Source organism: Culex pipiens, chromosome 3 (genome assembly GCF_016801865.2).
Source record: "Culex pipiens pallens isolate TS chromosome 3, TS_CPP_V2, whole genome shotgun sequence".
In the NCBI taxonomy this organism is placed as follows: domain Eukaryota; kingdom Metazoa; phylum Arthropoda; class Insecta; order Diptera; family Culicidae; genus Culex; species Culex pipiens.
In genome coordinates, this window is record NC_068939.1 from 8,058,253 (window position 1) to 8,080,965 (window position 22,713).

General features: G+C 36.9%; 3 protein-coding genes across 4 annotated transcripts in view; 1 reads left to right on the forward strand and 2 right to left on the reverse strand.

The window, feature by feature from the left end:
- Window positions 1–3,723: 3,723 nt before the first annotated feature.
- On the forward strand, window positions 3,724–4,677 carry LOC120427270 (uncharacterized). The gene is made up of 2 exons (XM_039592127.2): window positions 3,724–4,080; window positions 4,137–4,677. Exons 1-2 carry the CDS (start codon window positions 3,811–3,813, stop codon window positions 4,578–4,580), a joined length of 714 nt encoding a protein of 237 aa, XP_039448061.1. The 5' UTR covers window positions 3,724–3,810; the 3' UTR covers window positions 4,581–4,677.
- LOC120427259 (innexin inx4-like) lies at window positions 4,671–6,477 on the reverse strand. Its single transcript, XM_039592122.2, has 3 exons — window positions 6,130–6,477; window positions 5,699–5,890; window positions 4,671–5,640 (listed from the first exon to the last, which is right to left on the reverse strand). The coding sequence occupies exons 1-3, from the start codon at window positions 6,380–6,382 to the stop codon at window positions 4,868–4,870; spliced, it is 1,218 nt and encodes a 405-aa protein (XP_039448056.1). The 5' UTR covers window positions 6,383–6,477; the 3' UTR covers window positions 4,671–4,867.
- Window positions 6,478–9,892: 3,415 nt separating this feature from the next.
- Window positions 9,893–22,713, reverse strand: part of LOC120426683 (breast cancer anti-estrogen resistance protein 1) — a 122,218-nt gene continuing 109,397 nt past the window's right edge. For both annotated transcript variants that reach the window (XM_039591461.2, XM_039591469.2), the window contains exons 4-6: window positions 12,359–13,092; window positions 12,134–12,294; window positions 9,893–12,073 (exon numbers count right to left, since the gene is read on the reverse strand). In XM_039591461.2, the coding sequence (XP_039447395.1) occupies window positions 11,166–12,073; window positions 12,134–12,294; window positions 12,359–13,092 (1,803 nt within the window). In that variant the 3' untranslated portion in view covers window positions 9,893–11,165. The remainder of the gene's footprint in view (window positions 12,074–12,133; window positions 12,295–12,358; window positions 13,093–22,713) is intronic.

Genomic DNA, 22,713 nt, shown 5'->3' on the forward strand with positions numbered 1-22,713 from the left:
TCAAATGCCCGTCAAATTAATATCTTAACATTTTTGAGAATTTTGAGTACCTATGTAAGCATTAAGGGATAGCTTATTATCGAACATTTATGCAAAATGTGACTGTTACATTGGATGTATCAAAATTAGTGGCCAAATCAAATTTCTATCAATGTCACCCCGGGCTATCAAAGTCACCCCAGTTTACGGTACCCCTCAAAAAGGGTTCTATCTTCCCTTTATCTGTCAACACAAGGTAAACAAACCCTTTTTGAGGGTTACTTCCACCCTTTTTTTTCATGTTTACCGGTAGTAACCCTTTGCAAAAGGAAAACGACGAATCCCCTAATTTAAAAGTACTGTCTACAAAATTGTTTACAACAAAATTTGACTATTGTTATTATCAGATTGTTGTACACGGTGTATTTTTCTGAGAACATAAAGATAAAAAACGGAATGTCTGATATTTGGCACCGTGAAAAAAGGGAGTTTTCAAATTTCTTATGAATATGCCTTGGGAGGCCTTGAGAATATATTTTACCAATTTTGACCGAATTTGACATCCAATAAAAAGTTTTCGACCCAAACCAGATTTCTAGCTTTCTTTGGAGTTAGGGGAAGGTGGGGCAAGACGACCATATGGGGCAAGAGGAACAATCGCTCGTGCGGCCGTAATTTTTACAATTTTGATTTTTTCCAGTATGAGGAATTGTTGCTAGCAATGCAATTAGCTGATTCTACTGCCACATAACCGCCAAAACGACGTAAACGCCACGGGGCATAAGATTTAATGAAGTTTTTTCAAAACCTTTGTTTTCTTATAATATTTGGAAAGTACAAAATAAGGCTTCGGGTTCGTTTTAAGGCTCATTTTATCAAAATGCTATTTTTCCTAGATCAGTAGTGACCCTACCAATGACATGCACCTATTACAAAGTATGAGTTAACTTTTGTTATTTTTGTTGAGAGCTTTTAAAAAATCTTGATCAGGTGGGGCAAGTGTACCATATGGATTTTTAGTATGGAAAAAATTACGAATTGCTGCAACAACATATTTTATTGGGAAATAAATACATGAAAGTACTTAAAAACTGATAAACAATTGTTAAAAAAAATTGTCCATGCAAAATAGTGATATTATGAAAATTTACTATTTATCATCTAAGTAATATTTTTTTTTTCGTAAAAAAGATAATTTTTTTAGTAAATATTATTATTTTAATCTAAAAATGGAAGAAACCTTTCAAATACATTCTAATCTGATGTATCTAAGTGATAACAGTTCAATTGTTAGCAAATTAACATGTTTTTACATGCATTGTTCCTGTTGCCCCAACGGGTCGTTCGTCTTGCCCCACTAGTTGAGTAGAACATACGGAAAATAAAAAAAATTAAAATCATTTTTTTACATTAAAAACAGGATTTTTTTAAAACCTGTTCTAAAAAAGTCTTAGTCAAGACCTAGAATAAGATGATTATAATAAAATCCGACAGATTTTTCAACTTTTTAATGGGTTATAACGAGGATTTCCTTAGCTTGTTACACTTGCCCCACTTTCCCCTACCTCAAAATCCAAGCTGGAAATCCCAATACGACCGAAAATAAATCTTTTCTTGAATAATCTGTGTAATTTATCGTGACATAAACTTCAACGTCATTCAAGGACATAAACTTTGAAAAATGCTTGCAACATATAATGAAATTTGAAATTAAAATGATTTCTTTAATTTAAAATTTGAACAAATATTTTTTTTGTTGATACAAATATTAAATAACTAATCTATCCCCTTTTTTTTAATTTGAAAGTGTAATATAAAAACTTAAAAGTTTACAAAATTAAACATTTTGAAATAAACATTCGATTTTTATATTTGTTTTCAAAAATCAAGGAGTTAAAGATTGAAAAATAAAAAAAACAAATATTTGAAAAACCTTAAATTTAAAAAAAAAACCTATAATTTCAAAAATCTAAAAAACAATTCATAATAAAAAAATAAAAAAGTAGAAGATTTACAAATTTTAAAAATAAATAAAATATTAAAAATAATCATTAAATTTTAAATTTTAAAATACTAAAATTTTTAAATTTTTATGTTTGAAAATTCAAAAAATAAATAATATGAATATTTAAAATTTTAAAAACTAAAAATGAAGAACTTAAAAAAAAATACCAAAAAATCAAGGAGTAGAATATATGGAAATTAAAAAAAAAATACAAATATTTAAATACTTTAAATTATAGAATTCTGAAATTAAAAATTTCTTATATTTAAACATTTTTGTGTTTGAAAATTCAAAAATGTAAATATAATTTGAAACTTGAAAAAATAAAATTTTAAGATCTAAAATAAAATCAAGACTTTCAAAAAAAATCTACGCTCCAAACACAAATGATTTTCTGTTTGTAAAGACAGAAAGATTCGCAAATTTTAAAATACATATTTAAAAAAAACTTAAATTTAAAAATTCCAAAAATTTAAAAACTCGTAAGTTTGAAAGTTCATAAATTTAAAAACTACAAATTAACTTCAAAAATAAAAAAAAGTATGAAAAAATTAATTTCAGAAATTCGAAAATTTCTAAATTATAAAATCAAATAATCAAAACTGAAAATTCATAACTTAAATGCAAATATTTAAAAAATACCTGAAATTTCAAAATTCTGAAATTTTATAATTCTAAAATTTTTAAATTTTTATTTATGAAAGTTCAAAAAATTAAATATTATAAATATTTTAAATTTTAAAACTTAAAAATCTAAATCTTTAAAAAAAGTACAAAAAATCAAAGAGTACAATATTTGGAAATTTAAAAAAAAAACAAATACCATTATTTCAAAAAACCTTGAATTTAAAAATGCTGGAATCAAAAATTTCTTAAATTTTAAAATTCTTATGTTTGAAAATTCAAAAAATTAAATATTGAAATATTAAAAAAACTGCAAATTGGGAACTTCAAAAAAAATTAAAGATCTTAAATAAAATCAAGAATTTAACATTCAAAAATACAGATATAAAAAATAAATTTACAGTCCATGCACAAAAGATTTTTTTTTTGTAAAGACAGAAATCAAGGAGTAAAAGATTTAGAAATTTCAAAATAAATACAAAAAAATATTTAAAAAAACTAAAATTTAAAAATTCCAAAAATAAAAAAAATTAAATTTAAAATTTGAAAGTTCATAAATTTAAAAACTACAAATTGATTTGATTATGTTCTACTTGTGCGAGCGGATGATTGTGTTTATTTGCAGAGTGAAAAAATCAGAATTGTACATGCATTGTTGTGACTTGTCGTTAAGGGGTTACATACATGTAGAAAATCTTGAGAAAATCACAAATTTTCATATTCCAGAAAATTTATTAAATCCACTTTATGCACCCGAATATGATTTTTTTTATTTTTTTTAATAAAAAAATATTTTTTTATATGAAAAACATCAACATATTTTTATCTTTTTTAAAAATAAACTTTTAGAAAATCGGCCTTCGTCATACACACGGGACCGGTTTAACGAGTCTTCAACCAAATTTTGAGCCGATTTGATCAAAGCAGTGTTGAGATATCATGGCACCTGTTTTCGAAACTGCTAACTTTATATAGCTATACAAGGTTACTGTAAGAACTGGACTGTCTAAAAATTTTAAACTATACATTACATTTTTTACTGTTCCATCGTCCGCGAAACCTCAGTGGTAAATTTTACGTCATCATTTCAAGGTAGAAAAACAGCTGTCAAACTCCTCAAACGTAAACAACAACAAACAATCTCAAAAACAAAAAGCACTTCTCTCCGTTCCGACCACCCGTATCGGAACCCCAACACAGAAATGAGCTTCGAGGACAAAAAGAAGGCCCTGTTCGCGAGCCTGGACAGCGCCGAAAAAAGCATCCCGTCCGATTCGGTGCTGCACCAGGACCAGAACGCCGACGACTACAGCCGAGTCCGTCGCCGTCCCGGATCCAACTCATCCAGTCGTCGCCAGGAGGCGGCGTCCCGCGAACCCATCCGCAAGTTCCGCGGCAAGGAAAGTATCTTCAAGCGGCCGGCGGCCCCCATCGGGAAGTGTCTGCCCATGACGCGCGTTCCGGATTTTAAGGTAGATTCTTATGAACTGCTGTTGAAGTTTAACTGATTTTGATGTTCTTTTTACAGAAAAATCCCCACAAATGGACGAAATACTCGCTGGAGGACGTCGACACCAGTGACCGGAGCAACACGGCGGCCGCCTTTTCGTTTCTGCGCGAAATTGAGTCCCAGAAGCGGGATCAGCAGCAGCACGAAGATGACGATGGGGACGGTCCGACGGAGTTCAAGAGTAAGGTTCGCTTCAATCGGTCGGTTAAGCTGCAGGCGCGACTTGAGGAAGTGGACAAGCCGCCGCCGACGGAGGAGGACAAGCCGAAGGTGAAGGGCTGCAAGGTGGTCATGCCGGAGTATGTTATTGGGCAAAAGCCGAAAAAGGTTCGACAAGGAAAGATCGGTGCTGCGGCGGGAGGATGTTCGTCCAAGCGGGATCGATCTTCCGAGCTCAAGTTGGACCATTTGATGGAGGAGGAAGAGGACGATGAGGAAGATGATAATGATGGAATGGATTGAGGTGAAGTTAGATTGTGATAAGATTTAGATTAAGTTTCGTTTTGAAATCGCTGTGGAAGCGATTCCGAGTCAATAAATGAACTTCAAGCGTAACAAATCAAGTGTACGAATTATATTTGTACTCAGTACTGTTTCTCTCATCTTCAATTAGAGTGTAAACACACCTGGAATACACTTTCGGCGTAACAAAACAAAGTAGGCGGCAATTCCCCTCGCCAATCCAGAACAAATAAGAAAGTGAAAAATAATGAACAATAATTCAATTTGCAGTCGTTCTTGCGATCTGCTCAAACCGTTACCTCGTCATCCTCGGGATCGACGTCCTGCTCGTCGTCATCGTCGTCGTTGGCCCTGTTCAGGCCATTTGCGAGGCTCAAGTGCTGCTGCTTCTGCAACTCTTCCAGCGTCAAACGGGACAGACTCTGCCCCTCGTGTCCTAGCTTGGACAGATCGCGGATCAAGTCCTTCATCACAGTCCGGTTCACGTTCCGAGCCATCTGGTACAGCAGGAACCAGTGGCCAAAGGTGGCCTCTCGCGAGACTCGCTTCAACCGCTGATAGCTGATCGGGGCGACCTCTTTGTGCAGCAGCTGGAAGCGAAGTCCCGACGAGCACATCTGGAAGATCCGGAACAGAACCTGCAGCCCGGAAGCGGCGCCCAACGCGATGAACCACACCCACAAAAACGCGAAAATCTTCTCGTTCAGGATGTTCTGCGGTAGCAGGCACAGCGCGTCCATGTTCTGCTTCGAACCGCTCGGTCCAATGTAGTGGAAGTCACACTTGGCCAACTTCGGAAACACCAGCGAGTTGTACTGCGTCCACGCGTTCATGTCCATCGAAAACAGGGCCTGCATGGCCGGCTGGTAGCTGTGCCAAAAGTCCCCAAAGATAAAGTTCACCAGCCCGATGTTCACGATCACGACCACCAGGTTTAAAGCCTCGCAGAACACAAACATCAACGCGTACCGCCGAATCTTCCCCGGAGACTCCTTCGCGAGGAAGGCAAACGTGTCCGCCCTGCGCTGCGCCGTCCACTCGGCCGGCGGAAGAATCGATGCTGAAAAAACAACCCTTCTCTGTGATACCAACACGACGATCCCTCAAACTCTACTCACTCAAGTCCTTGCACAGCGTCTGGAGGCGTTCGCCCTCGAAGAACCGCCACAGGTGCTTCGGGAAGGAGAACAGAAAGGCCTGGATGGCCAGCACGAACGGGACCCACTGGTAGTACTTCTGGTAGAGGCGCTCGTGCTGCGGGATGTGGCCCATCTGGGCGCCGATCTCGATCACGTCCCAGCTGGCGAAGGCTGTTGGAAAATAGTCATTCTGGTTATGCCTGACATACACACCATAAAACTGTCAAATTTGCATTTTTTTTCAATTTATTTATTTTTAATTGAAATTGTTTAAATCCCTTATTTTAATATTGCTTTATAAATTTAAGATTTCAAATATTTTTTAAGTATTAAAAAAACGTTTTTTTTCTCCTAATGTCCCACTTTACCCCGAACCACCCTATCTCCACCCGCACCCAAAAACAACTTACTAAACTTGGGATCCCGGCTGATGAACGTCCCCAGCACCCAGCAAAAGTTGTGCATCGACTTGCGGTAGTCGGAAGCGATCGACGCGATACAGTCGATCGGTTCCCCGAAGTAGCTCCGCGCGGACAGCAGAATCGTGAAGAAGGCCAGCGTGAAGACGGTGGCCCGGCTGTGCAGCCGCCAGACGGCGTTCGTCGCGTCCACCTCCTTCGTCTTGAGCAGCTCCCGCAGGGGCTGGGTGAGCGTTGTGATCATTTTGAGGCCACACGGGAGGTCGATTCCGGTCGGTCACACGAGAAACTACGCGGAAAAAAAACCCGGAGGCGGCGGCAACGACGGAGCGGAGAAAAACCGTTGTGTGAGGTAACTCGCGATCGGAAACAAAATGGCGGTTTTGGGGCGAGACCGTCAACATGAGGTGAGTGACCAAGACCAGAGTGGGGAACTCGCACTCAAGAGATACCTACACTGAGGAAAAAGTACATTATAAAGTTTAAATAACCTTTTTAAAAATTGGTCTAAAGGTCAAATATCTAATCTAATCTAATCTAATCAGACCCTAGCGCAGCCAATCTTTCGAAGGGATCCTGGAGAGTGCCTTAGGTTAGATGACGCCTAGCACTCTTCTTGTCATTTATTAACATTTGTAGTGCGCCATTGCATCGGAATGCATTGAAACATCACAAGCGTTAATCCGGCCAGGCCTACTGCGTAAAGCCGTATCGCAGAGATGACTCGTAATTGGGTTGAGTTTGAGCACTGAGTGTTCGAACAACAACACAATTCTGAATCGACAGGGGAGGAAGAAGCGTGGGGACACACCACCATACGCTCCGAGATTTGGTTGTATTCGTTGGGAGCACCATGCTAAGAAGGTTTGGTACTCCGGGACCCTCTGGGATGGGACATTGTATTTCCACGAATGCCCTGGACACTATTTGCCATGGTTATAGCGCCACAACTCGCTCTCTGTAACAGTATTCCTAATTCCAGTCCAAGCTCACCAAGTCGTCATGGCCTAGTGGTTAGCATTTTTGCTTACCAATCCAAAGGACGGAGGATCGAACCCCGCCTCGAGCGACTTTGATTTTTCGTTCATATTCATCATTTCAAATTTCTGTGTTCTTAACTTTCTCGATGGGAGCAGATGGGAATCGAACCCAGAACCATTCGCTTACAAAGCGAACACCGTAACCAGTCAGCCACGGCCGCTCCTAAAAAAAAAAAAAATTGGTCTAAAGGTCAAATATGAAAACAAACAAACAAAATTCTGTAATATTTTTTTAATTTTCTAACAAAGAATGCATCTATTTGAGCATGTGCAGATAGTCAGATTATAAAAAGATTTTTGTTGACCCTTGAGTTATATCTGGAGTTTTTTTTTTGAAAATGTCCAATAAACCAATTTTCCAGTTTTTGCTTTTTGGGTGTTTTTGAAACCGTCTTGAGTCATTAAAGTATTAAAAAACACCCAAAATGCAAAAACTGAAAATTTGGTTTATTGGACCTTTTCAAAAAAAAAAATAAAATAAAATAAAAGCTCCAGATAGGTGTGTTCCTTAAACGCAAAAAAGAAATTAAAACGATTTTTGTAAAATTAGTTTTCTTACTAACAAATCCGTATTTTTCTGTCAAAAGTTTTTTGAAATAATCCTTTGTAAATTTCCTATTTCCTAAAGTGTCATCCTTGACCTGATCAAAAGTGTTAACTAACAAGTTATCGTACCCAATAAATCAACAATTTACAAATTACAAATAAATAGCATAACTTCCAAATCATTATTTTTCAGAGTGCGTCAATACCTAATTTTTTTTTTAAAATAATTATTGTTTATCGTAATGATATTGAGAGTTTCAACCTTGAACAATTCTTTTAAAAAGAAAAAGTATGCCCTCAAAGAATATTGAGAGAATGTCTATTCTTTAAACTGAGAACCGAGATCATTGCGTAACCCGTACTCATGTTTTCAAATCCCAAAATTTAAAATTATAACAAATTTTTGAAATTCTTAAATTTTTTATTGTTTTTAATTTTAGATTTTTTGGAAATGTAATTTCTTTGATTGTTCTGTTGTAAAATTTTTTTTTTACTGCTAAATTTAATTTTTTTAAATTTTTTGAATGTTTGTAGTCTCTGATTTTGAAATTTACGATTTTAAAACTTTCGCATTTCTATTTGTGATTTCATCCATTTTTCAAGCATTGAATTTTTAAATTTTGAACTTTAGAATTTTTAAATACAGTCCAGACTCGTTTATCCGAAGTTTTGACCATCCGAAGGTTTGTATGGGACTTCGAATAATCGAATCATGAACAAAAAAATCCTATTTTTTATTTTGTTACTTTAAACATAACATCAGAGTTCTACTACAAATTGCATATTATATAACAAAATTACACTTTTCCAATATTTTTCGCTGCCAATTTTCCATCGTGGACATAAAAATATTATATCACTTTAGAGTAGTTTGTAGAGCAGTAAAAAAAAAACAGTAGTAGTACACTCAACCCCCGGTGGTTGGTCACTTTTTCGTTTGACACTTTTTTAGTTTGTACCCCGTTGGTTGGTCAAAGTCAAACTAAAAAGTGACGAACTGTCACTTTTTACACGGCGCTCACGCACACTATCAAAACACACGTTTAGTAGTGTGTGTGAACTCCGTGTAAAAGGGGTGTCAAACTAAAACGTGACCCCGTTCGTTTGACAACAGTTGGTGTCAAACCATCGGGGTTTGAGTGTAGTGTTAAAAATTTCAGAATTTTTTAATCCGTCCTTTTTATTTCAAGATTCTGCGTTTTCAGGTTCAGTCTTATAAGGCAATTCTGGAACTGTCATTTTTAATGCCGGATTTATTCTTTAGACCGAGCCAAGTAGCCTAGTGGTAACGCTTCCGCTTCGTAAGCGGTAGATTGGGGTTCAAATCCCGGCTCGAAGCAAAACAACTGGTGATCGTTTCCCTTCTGAGTCTGATGTCTGACTTCGAAAATATTTTGTAATTTTTCCATTCTTTAAAAAGTAAAAAAAACCATTCTTTAAGAACAACCTACTTGATTGTCGTAAAAAAAATGAGTTTCTAACCTCGTTTCTAACGATTAAAAAACAAACGGTTTTTGTTTGTTTTAATATTTTTGTTAGTTTTTTTATTCTTTCAAGCAAGAGTAGATCTTCAGAAAATCTTACTTCTAAAATATTTTGTGAGTTTATTCATATTATTCCCACCCCCAGCAAAGTCAATTTTCATGCATTCTTATGTGAAAAAAATAATAAAAACTTTCAACCTTTTGTTCTTTCGACCTTTTGTCATATTTTAGTGATTTTATTTGTTTCGAGGACCTTTTCACATAAAACTCTAGAAATGTTTTTATTTACAGTCCAGAATCATTTTTGTCTTATTCTTATTTTTGATTGTCGAGCTTAACCATTCAGTGTACGCATTTGGTAAAGAACCGGTCAATGAAAATTAATGGGCAGCAGGGGCAACGAATGTAAGCTAGAGAGGGTTACGAAAAGCTCCAAGAAATCTTTACTTTGTTTCTTGACGTCTATCCTTTGGAGCTGCGTATTGGCCCTCAGTTAAAATGGGGTCGCAGAACTTGAAGATTTGTTTTGTTCACGATTCGATTACCTGAAGTTCCATTTAAACCTTAACAAGTGGTTGATAATGCTTTCAAATTCTAGTTTCCAGGATTGAAGATATGTAAATTTTGAAGAAGGACAGAATCAAGAATTGTGAGATTACCACATGAAATTCCAAACTGCAAAGCTCGTTTTGAATAATTTACTTTATTATCAATATTCGTAATCTTTGACGCGGGGTGGCTTTCGGCAACGAGCTTGCGTCTTGTCGCCAAAGTGTAAAATTGTTCGTGGAGTAAAAGTCCTTCTCCCAGCACGTACCGTTAAGCCAGCCCGATACGTTGTTCCGTCAAAATAATTGTTATTACTTCCAATATTACTACAATTATTACACGACTACATTCACTTAGCGCGCTACAAATAGTACCATTTTCAATCGATTAACCGTTTTGGAACATATTTTAAACATAATACTCGCGAAAAAGTAGGTTTGTTGAACTTTGTTAAAGAAATCAATATATTACTAAGAACCTATTGTCCATGTTCCAATTATTGCATTTGATTGACTGAATCGCGGACAAGTTAAAATATTTTATTTCGGACCGCAGCCCGAACAAAAACTGTTTGCGAAATGCATTTTGGTGTGCGCTTTTTTCCTTCCTTTCTGCTACCGACTTAAACTAAGCCTAGTTTTTTACGCTGTAAACTAAAACACAAAAAAAAAAATAAACAAAATACTGTTTGCTATGTACAAAAGAGTGACTTGAGCTGCAATTCCAGCGTTACAAACAATTGATTGATTTTACTCGCTAGGGTTTAAGTTGATGTATGATATCGATCGTGTTACGCGTGATTCAAAATAACAGCTAGAGACAGTCAAGATTTTTTTAAGTTGGTCGCACCACACGGTGGCGGTGGCGACATTTTGCTTATAAAGATTAAGTAGGATCGCTTCGTTTTGTTCCTCACAATTATGTTTCAACATCACATTGAAATTTACAACTGCTGCTGCTGATGGGTGTATAGATTTTCGTTTGGATCTGACATACTTTATATCATTTCTCTGGAAATGTTTTGACAGAAGCAGGTTTTTACAAAAAATGTTTGGCATGTTTCTGTTGCGAATGAATGTATTTTGTTGGCCCTTCGGTTTGTAGTTTATTTGAAAATAAACATAATCTATTTTTAGAGGAATCTTGGATGATTTGCTGGTTTGAAAATAAATTTTATAATTTTAGCGATTTCAATTTGAATGCATGAAAATTAAAAACGTCAATTATTTTCAGTGTGTTTATGAGTTACACAAAAAAAATTAGTACACGGAGAGAATTTCGTTGATATTTATTCAATAATTTCAGAAAAAAATATTATTCAAAAAACAATTTAAAAAAAGATTGTTTTAGTGAAAAATGAACTCAAACCTTCAATCATCCCAGAATCACCCCTATTTGAGATCCTCACTTACTGCTGGACCGCCTCCAACATGGCGATCTTCAAATCACTAGCCAGGTGGGAAATGTCCACCACCGAATCGACCATCTCCTGCACGGCCGTTACGCTGGGAAAGTGCTGCGCGGCCTTCTTCGTTTTGGCCACGCAAGTCTTGAGCGCCTCCGACAGGGCGTCCGCGCACTGCAGAACGCGCGTCTTGACGTTCTCCCGCGATACGTTCCGGTGGACAATGTCACCGATGTTGACGAGGTTGTGAGCGCTCAGGACGACAAACTTTCCGTAGGCTAGGAAGAATTTGGGCGGTTGATTGTGCTCGACGGTCTGCAGGAAGGCGTCGATCGCTTGGGTTAGGTAGCCCATGTGGGTTACGGTTTGGGACGCGTAATAGACCAGAACGGACTTGTCGTTCGGGTCGAGGGCCTCAGTCTTTTCGGTGGCGGCCGCATCCGCGTTCCGAACCACATTCTCAAAGTTCTTCTTCAGATCTTGCGGCAGAGCGTCGCTAATCTCGGCGTTCGTTTTGGCCGACGCCTCTTTGGATTCGAGACTGACGTAGTCGTAGTCTTCGGGCCAATCGCCACCGTTGCTGCTATTGTGCTTTTGCTGGTGGTTTCCGGTGGGCGTCTGAGGCGTGGTGGCAGTGGTCGGTGACGTGGCAGTTCGTTTGAACAGGAGCGTTCCGTTGCCCTGGATGAACGAAGCCGTCTGGCGGACGTCCTCGACGAGGGTTTGAGCGCACGCGATCAGCTGATCCAAGCTGTCCGGTGGAAGCTGCTGTTGAAGCTTTTGAGTTGCTTCGGGTCGCTGGAGCGTCACCAAGGTCCAGCCTTGGCTGTCCAGATTCTGCGATGCCTCGTGGACGAGCTTGTCCGCATCGCGCAGTGCCTTAACTAGAGGTTTCAACTTTTGGGCTAGACCTGGAACAAGTGAGAAATTTTGTTAGCTGAGTTCAACGACTTGACATTGTGCCGACTTACCCTTATCTTCCGCCTTGGTAGCGTTTCCCAGTGCACCCTCGCCAAATTCGGCCAGATCATGCAGGGCAGTACGGAGCCGCACAGCGGCCAACTTGAGATCCATCATGATCGGATCGAGTTTCTCCTTGGTTCTCCAGTTAGGCGAGACGAAGCCAAGAAGTCTGAAAGAGGCAAATCTAGGTAAGAAAAATGGTTCCAAAAGTTGACAAGATTCACAAAAAATACCTTGAAACTGCCGAAGTCGCCTCGTTCTGTAACCGGGCCAGCGTCTCCAGTGCCGAGCCGAGTTCCAGCGGAAGTTCTCTGGGTGGCAGTGGAATGTGCGGCATCTGCTGCTGTTGGTGGTGTAACGGCGTTTGCGGTACGTCGTATGTGCTGGACGTAAACGACGACATCGAAACCGAGTGGTTACTGCTGAAGATGCCACTGCTCTGGGAGTGTGGCGTGGCTGGTGCCTGGGGTAGCGGAGGAGGAGGGGTCGATCGTATCGAGACCGGATTCCGCCGTGGGACGTCATAGTCGGGCATGTTGGCCAGCGAGGACCGGTTGGAGGAGGACAGACTCAGGCTGTCGCTGGTGAGCAGGGACGAGTTGGATGAGCTGGGGGTGAGGTTCTGCTGGGCCAACAGGTTGTTGACCGGTCGCGGCACGTCGTACGATTCCTCCATCCGGTAGTTGAAGTGTAAATGACCCGGATGTTGCTGATGGAGCAGGTTCGGCGTGTGCGGGGAATGTGGACTCGGGTAGTGGTGGTGATGGCTGTAATGCGGAGGTGTCCGGGACCACGCTCGCGGAGTGTCGTAGTTGATGGGGACGGCCGGTTTGGGCACGTCGTACGTGTCGAGGGCGTCCGGTGTGGGGTATGAGTGGGGCTGCTGCTGATACGGACTGTTTCCACGGGTTGGTGTTGGCAGCAGATCATACAGATACACGTCTCCACATTTCTGGGGCGTTAGAACCTATTGAAGGAAAAAAAAAAACATGATTCAATAAATTGCTTTAAGATTCTTTAATTTAATGAAAATTATAACACTGATTTTTTCCGTGTGTCCACAAGCTTAAGTCACTCAATTTTCTGAGTTTGTTAAAAGTTTTTGAGTTACTTGAGTGGTTTTGGCGTAGGACTACGGAAAAGGACGGAAAGAATAATGTTTGACAAATTTTAAATTCGACTCATTTTTCTTTAAATTAAGCTAAAATATTAGTTGAACAGTTGCTAAGCAGCTTATGCTGCAGTGTAGTGCAACTGTAGAAAAGAATAATATTTGTATATTTTACGACTGCATGAGCTATTTTACAACTCCAATAGCTTCTGACTATTGTTCACGACTTTCTATTGTATCAGCGCTATTCCAGAATTTTCCACCTCTTTTCATCCTATTATATTTATTGTTTTCAAACGAGAACGCAGATTTTAATGAGCTTTTTCTTCGCCGATTTCCGCCTTTCACAATTGATTGCAAACAGGTCTTTCCCACGGCGAGAAAATAGAAAGAAGAATCTAGGAATTTAATTAGTTCTTGCCACTATTTCCACCCAGGACTCACCTCCTTCGCAGGTCTTTGTCATAAATCCCGTCTCACTGTGTACGGTTGGTTTCACTTTAATTTAGTTGGAAAGCTCCTTCGGCGAATGAAAAAAAGTTCTTCAGACGACGAACGAAAAAAAAATCGCTGATGGAAAAATCGTCTATCCTTCCGGTTTGTAATGGATGCAATAGCTGTATTTATACCACGGAAAACCCCTCGCGAGGACGACGGCTGGCGTTGAATCACACGAACAGACTGATACCGAGTCGAAGAAAAAAAGGGAAATTTTTACGTCGCGGGCAGGATGTTAGTGTGGGGAGGACTTTCTCCGTGGCGCATGCGCTACACGTATCCTTAATTTTAGGGTAAATTGGTAGTTATTGTGCTGCGTTTTTAAAGATTAAGGTTCGTTTAGCGATTTCCAAATCACCCCACCGGTTCGGTTCGTTGGTGTTTGTGAGCGGGGAAATTCGTTGTTTTTGTTGTGCTTTTTTTCTACCGTGTGTCTGATAAAAGAATGTCCCTTTTTCGCCATTTAGCAATGGATGTTATGAAAATGGAGCCCCGATTCGGCTCCGTGCTGGCATAATGTGGCTTCATTAATGAGGAATTATGGGAAAGCGTTTTTCCGGATTCCTCGCTGCGGGACGAGACGAAAGGAAAACGGCAAAACGAAATTAATCTTTTACCATTTTGCGCGGTGTTTTTCTCTCCGTGTTTTAGCTTTTTTGTGGTTGCGCGAAGAACTGCCATCTGTTGGGAGCTTTGTGTAGTTTTGATGCTTTTATGATTTGAGAATCCGTACACGCTCACTTAAAATCACTCAGTTTCCATCAAAACCGAACTTATTCAAAATTGAGTAAATGGAATATCTGTCAGATTTTAGTGATTTTCTCTAAGAATTCAATCAAAATAACATATTTGAATAATTTTCAAAACCAAAAACTCATTCGGGACATCCATAAACCACGTGGACATTTTTTGGAATTTTTGTTTATTTATTATTTATGGAGCAACTTTAGCTCTGTTTGGCAGTCTTATTTATATAACATAATAATAAGCCTCCCAGTATGGGCCAAAAACAAAAAAAAAAGCAACTCAATTTGATCCCATTCTGCTGACTTTGGCCAAAAATCGTTTTGTCCGTCAACAATGGGGGCGCGCCATATTGAACCGAGGGGTACGACAACCCTTCGAGTGCATACCCTCGACGTTCTAGTCCCATACATTGTTTAGTAAGATAATAATGAAATTATAATGATATCTGGTGCTCCCCCTTTCATTATTTCGCCGTACACTCGCTGTCGGCGTGGAATCACCCCTTTCTCGGAGCAAAAGTATCCGTTTTTGTTGCCGCTCACCCCCCACGATCCAGCAGCAGCATCCCCCACTTAATTTGGTTCTCGTAAATGGAAAATATTCTACCCAGTGGACGCGTCGGTATTCCTTCCGGGTGGCCAGTGATGCCAGATTTACAATTTTTAAGTTGTATTGTCGTACCCCTCGGTTGTCAAAAAACGAGGTCGAGGGGATCGACACTACTAATTTATAAAATTTTGACAGCAGTGTTGCCAAATGATGAATTTAAAGCAAATTTGGCAATCCTGCACGACCATTTCATGCCCAAAAGTACTTTTCTAACCATAAAACATGCCACGATGATGCCGGCACACGTGCGCTCCCCATCCTCCGGCCAAAGCCGTTCGAAACGAGAAAGCTCTCTCGTTTTACTGCCGGATTTGATGTCCTCCTTCTGGCTGACTTGTCGCCACAAGTCCCCTCACTCCAACCTCGTGCACCGGCCGCATGTCGTGGATCCATTACACAATCCCCGCAGTATCCTTCCGGAAGCCAGACCAGACCGATGATAGACCGACCGACCGACTCGAGGGACAACGAAAACAATCCCTTGGCCTCACCCTGCCCGTAATGGGTGGATTTCCCCGGGAGATACAGTAACGCTATCTGTGCCGCCTGATTGCGTACTATTCATGACAGATAGTTGGCCGCACGCGGGTGGGATGAGTAGGCGACGTTCGCGGTCATGGAAACTGGTGCGACACTAGCGACACCATGCGGTGGTGTTGGTTGAGTTCGAGTGGAGGGTAAATGTTTTGGTTGACTTTTTTTGGGGACCATCCATAAACCACGTGGACACTTTAGGGGGGGGGGGGAGGTGTATGGCGATTGTCCACGCTCCATACAAAAAAGATTTTTTTTGTATGGACAATTGTCCACGAAGGGGGGGGGGGGGGGTTGAGATTCCCAAAAAAGTGTCCACGTGGTTTATGGATGGTCCCTTGGTAATATTTGGTATATTTGGCCTTCAAATTTTATAATAACAACAATAACAAATTCCGTTTGCACTGTTTTAATCACCTGTCAAAAAAGTTCAAGATGGTTGAAACTGGTGTTAACTTTCCATTAAAATATCTGGATCGTTAATCTTGAGTGAAAGATATCAACGATCTCGATGGTGACGACTGATACTTGTTTTGAACTCCAAAGTATGTTTTCTTCTGAATTACCAAGCTTCGCGAGAAGCTTCAACTTTAAGAAGGATTGTCGAAAGAAAGAACATTTTCCTCAGCGCCTGCTGCCACCACCTCCCAGGACGTTTCTTATGGTTCATTGGGTTCTTTGTTCAACTCACAACCAGTGTTGCCAGAGCCATCTATTCAAATATTCATAGAATTTTTCGGTTCCATTTGCCGCGGTGCAGATGTGATTCAAGCTAATGGAACACACTTTCCATTGTGACAGCGAATGGGAGGGAGGGTGAGGTGGAAAAGCTTTTTTTCTGCACTTTGCAAAAATGAAGCCCCCCCCTCTAGTGGTGCATCTTCATTTGCTGTCATTATTATTTCACTACTTTTTTTTGAGATACTTTTGTTTTCGTGCACTTGTTGCCAGCATTTTTTTTCGAGCAAAAAACCATTTCGTTCTTTAAAAAAAGGACCAAACATAAAATGAGCGAGGGTGTAGTAATTACCAAATTTTAATTTAGAACTTTTCCGTTTGCTTGGCACCGGTGCCGGCTGTCAGAACCTGGATTTAGAACGAGCAATTTTTAACCAACGCCGGTAACCACCGGTGTGGGGTTTAGTTTGGGGAAGAAGAGAACAAAACAAAAAAAAAACAGAAGACTAACTCACACGCAACTGCTGCGGCTGACAGTTGACTAAAAAGTTGCCGGAATAATTTACACTAATTATCGTATAACGTGTGCGCCACGTGCGGTGTCGGGGGGTCATGAAAAACTTTTCTCGTGAAAGATGTTTTTTATGACTTTTTGCTGCCGGTGAAAAGTTTCACCCTTTGGATATTGGAAAATTAAAGTGTCGTTCCCCTTGGGCGAAATCAAAACAACTGTCAAATTGACAGCTCAATGTCAGCATGAAGGTTTGAAGGTTTTCCAGGGGCGCGACACTCATTTCAATTGATATTTTGAACAGTGTTTAGTGCTCAAACCCTCATCAAACTGCAATTTCCCGCAGAACAATGCACTTTGCGGTCGTTCAATGCACCCCCGGAAACAAGTGAAAAATATCTTTCACGTCTCGCAAACTTTCCTCCCATGGAAGGTAAATATTGGCACGAAACGGAAACAAATCCCAACTATTTTCCCTCATCGGAAGAGCGGGGTGCAACTGCAGCAGTGCAATTCAGCGAACGAAGATTTGTGCGGTCCACAGACAATCGGACAAGTAGACGCGGAAGGATCTGATGAAAAATTCTCCAAACTTGTGCGCCACACTTTCGGTGTGCGGAACCGGAAATTCTTCTGATGTCAAACTTTTTTTTGCTGGCAGCATTCTGCGGAGTTTGTTCACCGCGTTGGGAAAAAGTTTTGTGGGGGGTTGAAGAACTTTGTTTTTGTTGTTTTTTCATACTGATTTATTTGTTTTTACAAAAAAAAACTATCATTTTTATATGTTGATCGATTCGCTCAATTAACTTTAAGCAATCATTATTCCAAGTCATTGAATTTTCCGTTTATTTTCGCAAAAATAAACCCATCTTGTTGATTCTAACAAAGTCAACCTCAACTTTTCATTACAAGAGAGGGTATTTTCTCATTCATCCATTCATTCATTTTTCCATCTTTTGCAAGAGTGGGAGGTGGGGGAGTTTGGCAAACTTTGAGCGTAAAAAGATGAGAGAAGGTGGAAGTGGCGCGTCTTCTTGGCGAAAGAATGCTCCAGCCCGAAATGTTATATTTATTAAACGGATCACGTTGGGGAAGTAATGTCGAAGACGACGGCCTCGCCCGGAATGGGGTGCGAAAATCGCTTTTGGGGCGAAGAAGTTTCTTTGGCGGAGAGTTGAAAACAAGAAGATGACCGTGAAGTGGTGCCTGTTGGTATCTAATGCGAGATATTGATTTTGAAATTTTGACTCAATATATGTTTACCTTCTGGAGGAAAGTTTCTGAGACGTGAAAGGTATTTCACTTTTTCTGGCGTGCATTGAACTACCGCAAAGTGCATTGTTCTGCGAAAAATTGAAATTTAATGAGGGTTTAAATAAAAGAATTAAAAATCATTTGATTTGGCAACACTGTGCTACATATCCATCTCTTAAAACGAATGTCGCGCCCCTGGAAAACCATCAAACCTTCAAATTGATAAAAAGCAGTTTGACAGATCGATGCCCGCGTGCTCTCTTGTACTATCTAGATAGTAATCCCAGCAAGCTTAGCACAAGAGAGCACGCGGGCATCGAGGTGCTGATTTTGGCCAAGGGAGAAGACACTTTTATTTTTTCAATCAAGTTAGAAAATAGAACTTTTTGTTTTTTATTGAACTAATTTATAATTTAAAATCGGATGGAATCAGTCGTTTTTATGCTAAATGAATTAATTAGATTCAAAATAATATTTTATTATTCACAATTCTGTTTTATTCATCAGAAGGTATGGTTTCCTAAGTTTCTATATTCATATCGATTTTGCCAAAAGCAGGGTTGCCAGGTTGCCAGATAACTCTGGGAATGCCAGATTTTTCAAGTATCACCCAAACTAAAGATTAGTCTAGATTAGTCAGATTATTGATCACAATTTATACAATTAAATTATTCCAATTCGATCCAAATTCAATTTAAAAAAATTATAAGCAAATTATTTTCAACTGAGTTTTTTTTTTATAATAATGAAAAATCATTTCCGATTCCCTCCCTTCAACGGTACCAAAACCCATAAAAGACGCATGTACGCAAGGATCGCCAAAATTCTTCAATTTCACTTATGTATCCTTACGGTCGGTAAGGGATTCCAGCTTCTTCTTCATCTTTTTCGCTCTCAAGATGACACAAAAGTATCGCATGTTGCGGCTCTGAACTTCGCCGCCTGGAAGCATATTTTCCGGAGCCAAGAGTCATCCTATAAAAACGTGATTTATTTGGCCGAAGCTCTGGTCGGCAAGAAGAGCTGTCAGTCGCGCCCAGCCGAAAGCCACATTCATTTCCGGTTTGCATATCACGTTCGCTTCCGGTGGAGGGGAAAAGTGGCGCGACGCGGAAATATTTGTTAGTGACAGAGGTTGGGGCATTTATTAGACAGAATTTTGGCGATGACAACTTTGTTTTTTTATTTGTGAAATTCTTAAATTTTTAGAGGATTTTAGTTGAGTGTTGAAGTCTTTGAAATTTAGTCTAATTTGAATTTGCTTTAATAATTTACTGACCACACTGAAAAAATCAATTCACGAAATCGTGAATTGTGTTCATGAATTTTAAAAACTACGGAGGAATGTACTCATGAGTATTTGCACTTCGTGGTTCTCAAAATCATGAACACAATTCACGATTTCGGGGATTGACTTTTTTCCGTGCAGAATGTATAAACTACTGACTGAATCAAAGCAAATTAAATTATTCCGAGAAACTGAAATTAAATTCTTCAAAAGAACCTTTTATTAACACCTTCCCACCAAAGCCAACCGTCCGGCACTTGCTTCATACATATTACAACTCTGCACACAATTCATGCTAAATTGCACTCAAGCACTCTTACTCAAAGTTCTTATTTATCTATATGGAATGCAATTTGCATCTTCTCGGCTCGTTTTTTGCCTTCTCCCTCCTTTCATGTGTAAACTTGCAGACTTCATTCCTTTACAGTTTAGTTTGTTGGCTTCTCATGTAAACTGAACCTTCTGGGTGTGCAAATAGTGAAGAGATCACTATGGAAAACACACTGCAAGTGTAAAATTGTGGAAGAAATTTGCATAACTTTTCTCGGCGGACACCTTTTCAAATGCCGTTGCAATGATATGGGTAAAGTTTGTCCCTTAAGTCAACTTTCGCAAAAATAAACATGCCACCTTAAACTTGGGACGTTCTCCAACAAAATTCAAGACAGATAGATCCTCCCGAAAAGCCAAACCCTGTCTCGTCTCATTATCTCTGTCATTCACTTGCAAACTTGAGTTGTCCCACCCTGCAAAAGTGCACCTCGGTGCAAGAACATCCCGGAAAATCCGGAACAACTCAAGAGAGCTTGTTGTTGTTCGGCGGGAAAGTTTCTTATCGTGTGCTGGTCTTGTTATTCCTGCACTTGTCTTTCCCCTCGGCGCGCACAGACAGTGCATCTTGCAGGAGGACCCTCAACTCCTCTGTCCCGAAAGTGGCTTCCGGAAGTCAAGTGTAATTACGGCAATGAAGTGCCACGTGGTCTGGCGCGATGACTACCACGGTGGTTGCCCTTTTGGCACCGACGAGAAGGACTCTCGGTGGGAAGGTCTCTGCTGTGTGAGGTTTTGCGGCTTCAAGTGAGCTTCCTGGTAGATTGTGGGGAAAATGTTTCATGAAGAAGCTGGCTTGCGTTTTGAGGTTAAGCATTCATTAAAAAAATCTTAAAGAGTGAATAAAAACGACGAAGCGTTTTAAAAAAAATTAAGAATTTCAAGAATTTTATAAATTTTAAAAATTTTAAGAATTTTAAGAATTTTAAGAATTTTAAGAATTTTAAGAATTTTAAGAATTTTAAGAATTTTAAGAATTTTAAGAATTTTAAGAATTTTAAGAATTTTAAGAATTTTAAGAATTTTAAGAATTTTAAGAATTTTAAGAATTTTAAGAATTTTAAGAATTTTAGGAATTTTAAGAATTTTAAGAATTTTAAGAATTTTAAGAATTTTAGAATTTTAAGAATTTTAAAAATTTTAAGAATTTTAAGAATTTTAAAAATTTTAAGAGTTTTAAGAATTTTAAAAATTTTTAAGAATTTTAAGAATTTTAAGAATTTTAAGAATTTTAAGAATTTTAAGAATTTTAAGAATTTTAAGAATTTTAAGAATTTTAAGAATTTTAAGAATTTTAAGAATTTTAAGAATTTTAAGAATTTTAAGAATTTTAAGAATTTTAAGAATTTTAAGAATTTTAAGAATTTTAAGAATTTTAAGAATTTTAAGAATTTTAAGAATTTTAAGAATTTTAAGAATTTTAAGAATTTTAAGAATTTTAAGAATTTTAAGAATTTTAAGAATTTTAAGAATTTTAAGAATTTTAAGAATTTTAAGAATTTTAAGAATTTTAAGAATTTTAAGAATTTTAAGAATTTTAAGAATTTTAAGAATTTTAAGAATTTTAAGAATTTTAAGAATTTTAAGAATTTTAAGAATTTTAAGAATTTTAAGAATTTTAAGAATTTTAAGAATTTTAAGAATTTTAAGAATTTTAAGAATTTTAAGAATTTTAAGAATTTTAAGAATTTTAAGAATTTTAAGAATTTAAGAATTTTAAGAATTTTAAGAATTTTAAGAATTTTAAGAATTTTAAGAATTTTAAGAATTTTAAGAATTTTAAGAATTTTAAGAATTTTAAGAATTTTAAGAATTTTAAGAATTTTAAGAATTTTAAGAATTTTAAGAATTTTAAGAATTTTAAGAATTTAAGAATTTTAAGAATTTTAAGAATTTTAAGAATTTTAAGAATTTTAAGAATTTTAAGAATTTTAAGAATTTTAAGAATTTTAAGAATTTTAAGAATTTTAAGAATTTTAAGAATTTTAAGAATTTTAAGAATTTTAAGAATTTTAAGAATTTTAAGAATTTTAAGAATTTAAGAATTTTAAGAATTTTAAGAATTTTAAGAATTTTAAGAATTTTAAGAATTTTAAGAATTTTAAGAATTTTAAGAATTTTAAGAATTTTAAGAATTTTAAGAATTTTAAGAATTTTAAGAATTTTAAGAATTTTAAGAATTTTAAGAATTTTAAGAATTTTAAGAATTTTAAGAATTTTAAGAATTTTAAGAATTTTAAGAATTTTAAGAATTTTAAGAATTTTAAGAATTTTAAGAATTTTAAGAATTTTAAGAATTTTAAGAATTTTAAGAATTTTAAGAATTTTAAGAATTTTAAGAATTTTAAGAATTTTAAGAATTTTAAGAATTTTAAGAATTTTAAGAATTTTAAGAATTTTAAGAATTTTAAGAATTTTAAGAATTTTAAGAATTTTAAGAATTTTAAGAATTTTAAGAATTTTAAGAATTTTAAGAATTTTAAGAATTTTAAGAATTTTAAGAATTTTAAGAATTTTAAGAATTTTAAGAATTTTAAGAATTTTAAGAATTTTAAGAATTTTAAGAATTTTAAGAATTTAAGAATTTTAAGAATTTAAGAATTTTAAGAATTTTAAGAATTTTAAGAATTTTAAGAATTTTAAGAATTTTAAGAATTTTAAGAATTTTAAGAATTTTAAGAATTTTAAGAATTTTAAGAATTTTAAGAATTTTAAGAATTTTAAGAATTTTAAGAATTTTAAGAATTTTAAGAATTTTAAGAATTTTAAGAATTTTAAGAATTTTAAGAATTTAAGAATTTTAAGAATTTTAAGAATTTTAAGAATTTTAAGAATTTTAAGAATTTTAAGAATTTTAAGAATTTTAAGAATTTTAAGAATTTTAAGAATTTTAAGAATTTTAAGAATTTAAGAATTTTAAGAATTTTAAGAATTTTAAGAATTTAAGAATTTAAGAATTTTAAGAATTTAAGAATTTAAGAATTTTAAGAATTTAAGAATTTTAAGAATTTTAAGAATTTTAAGAATT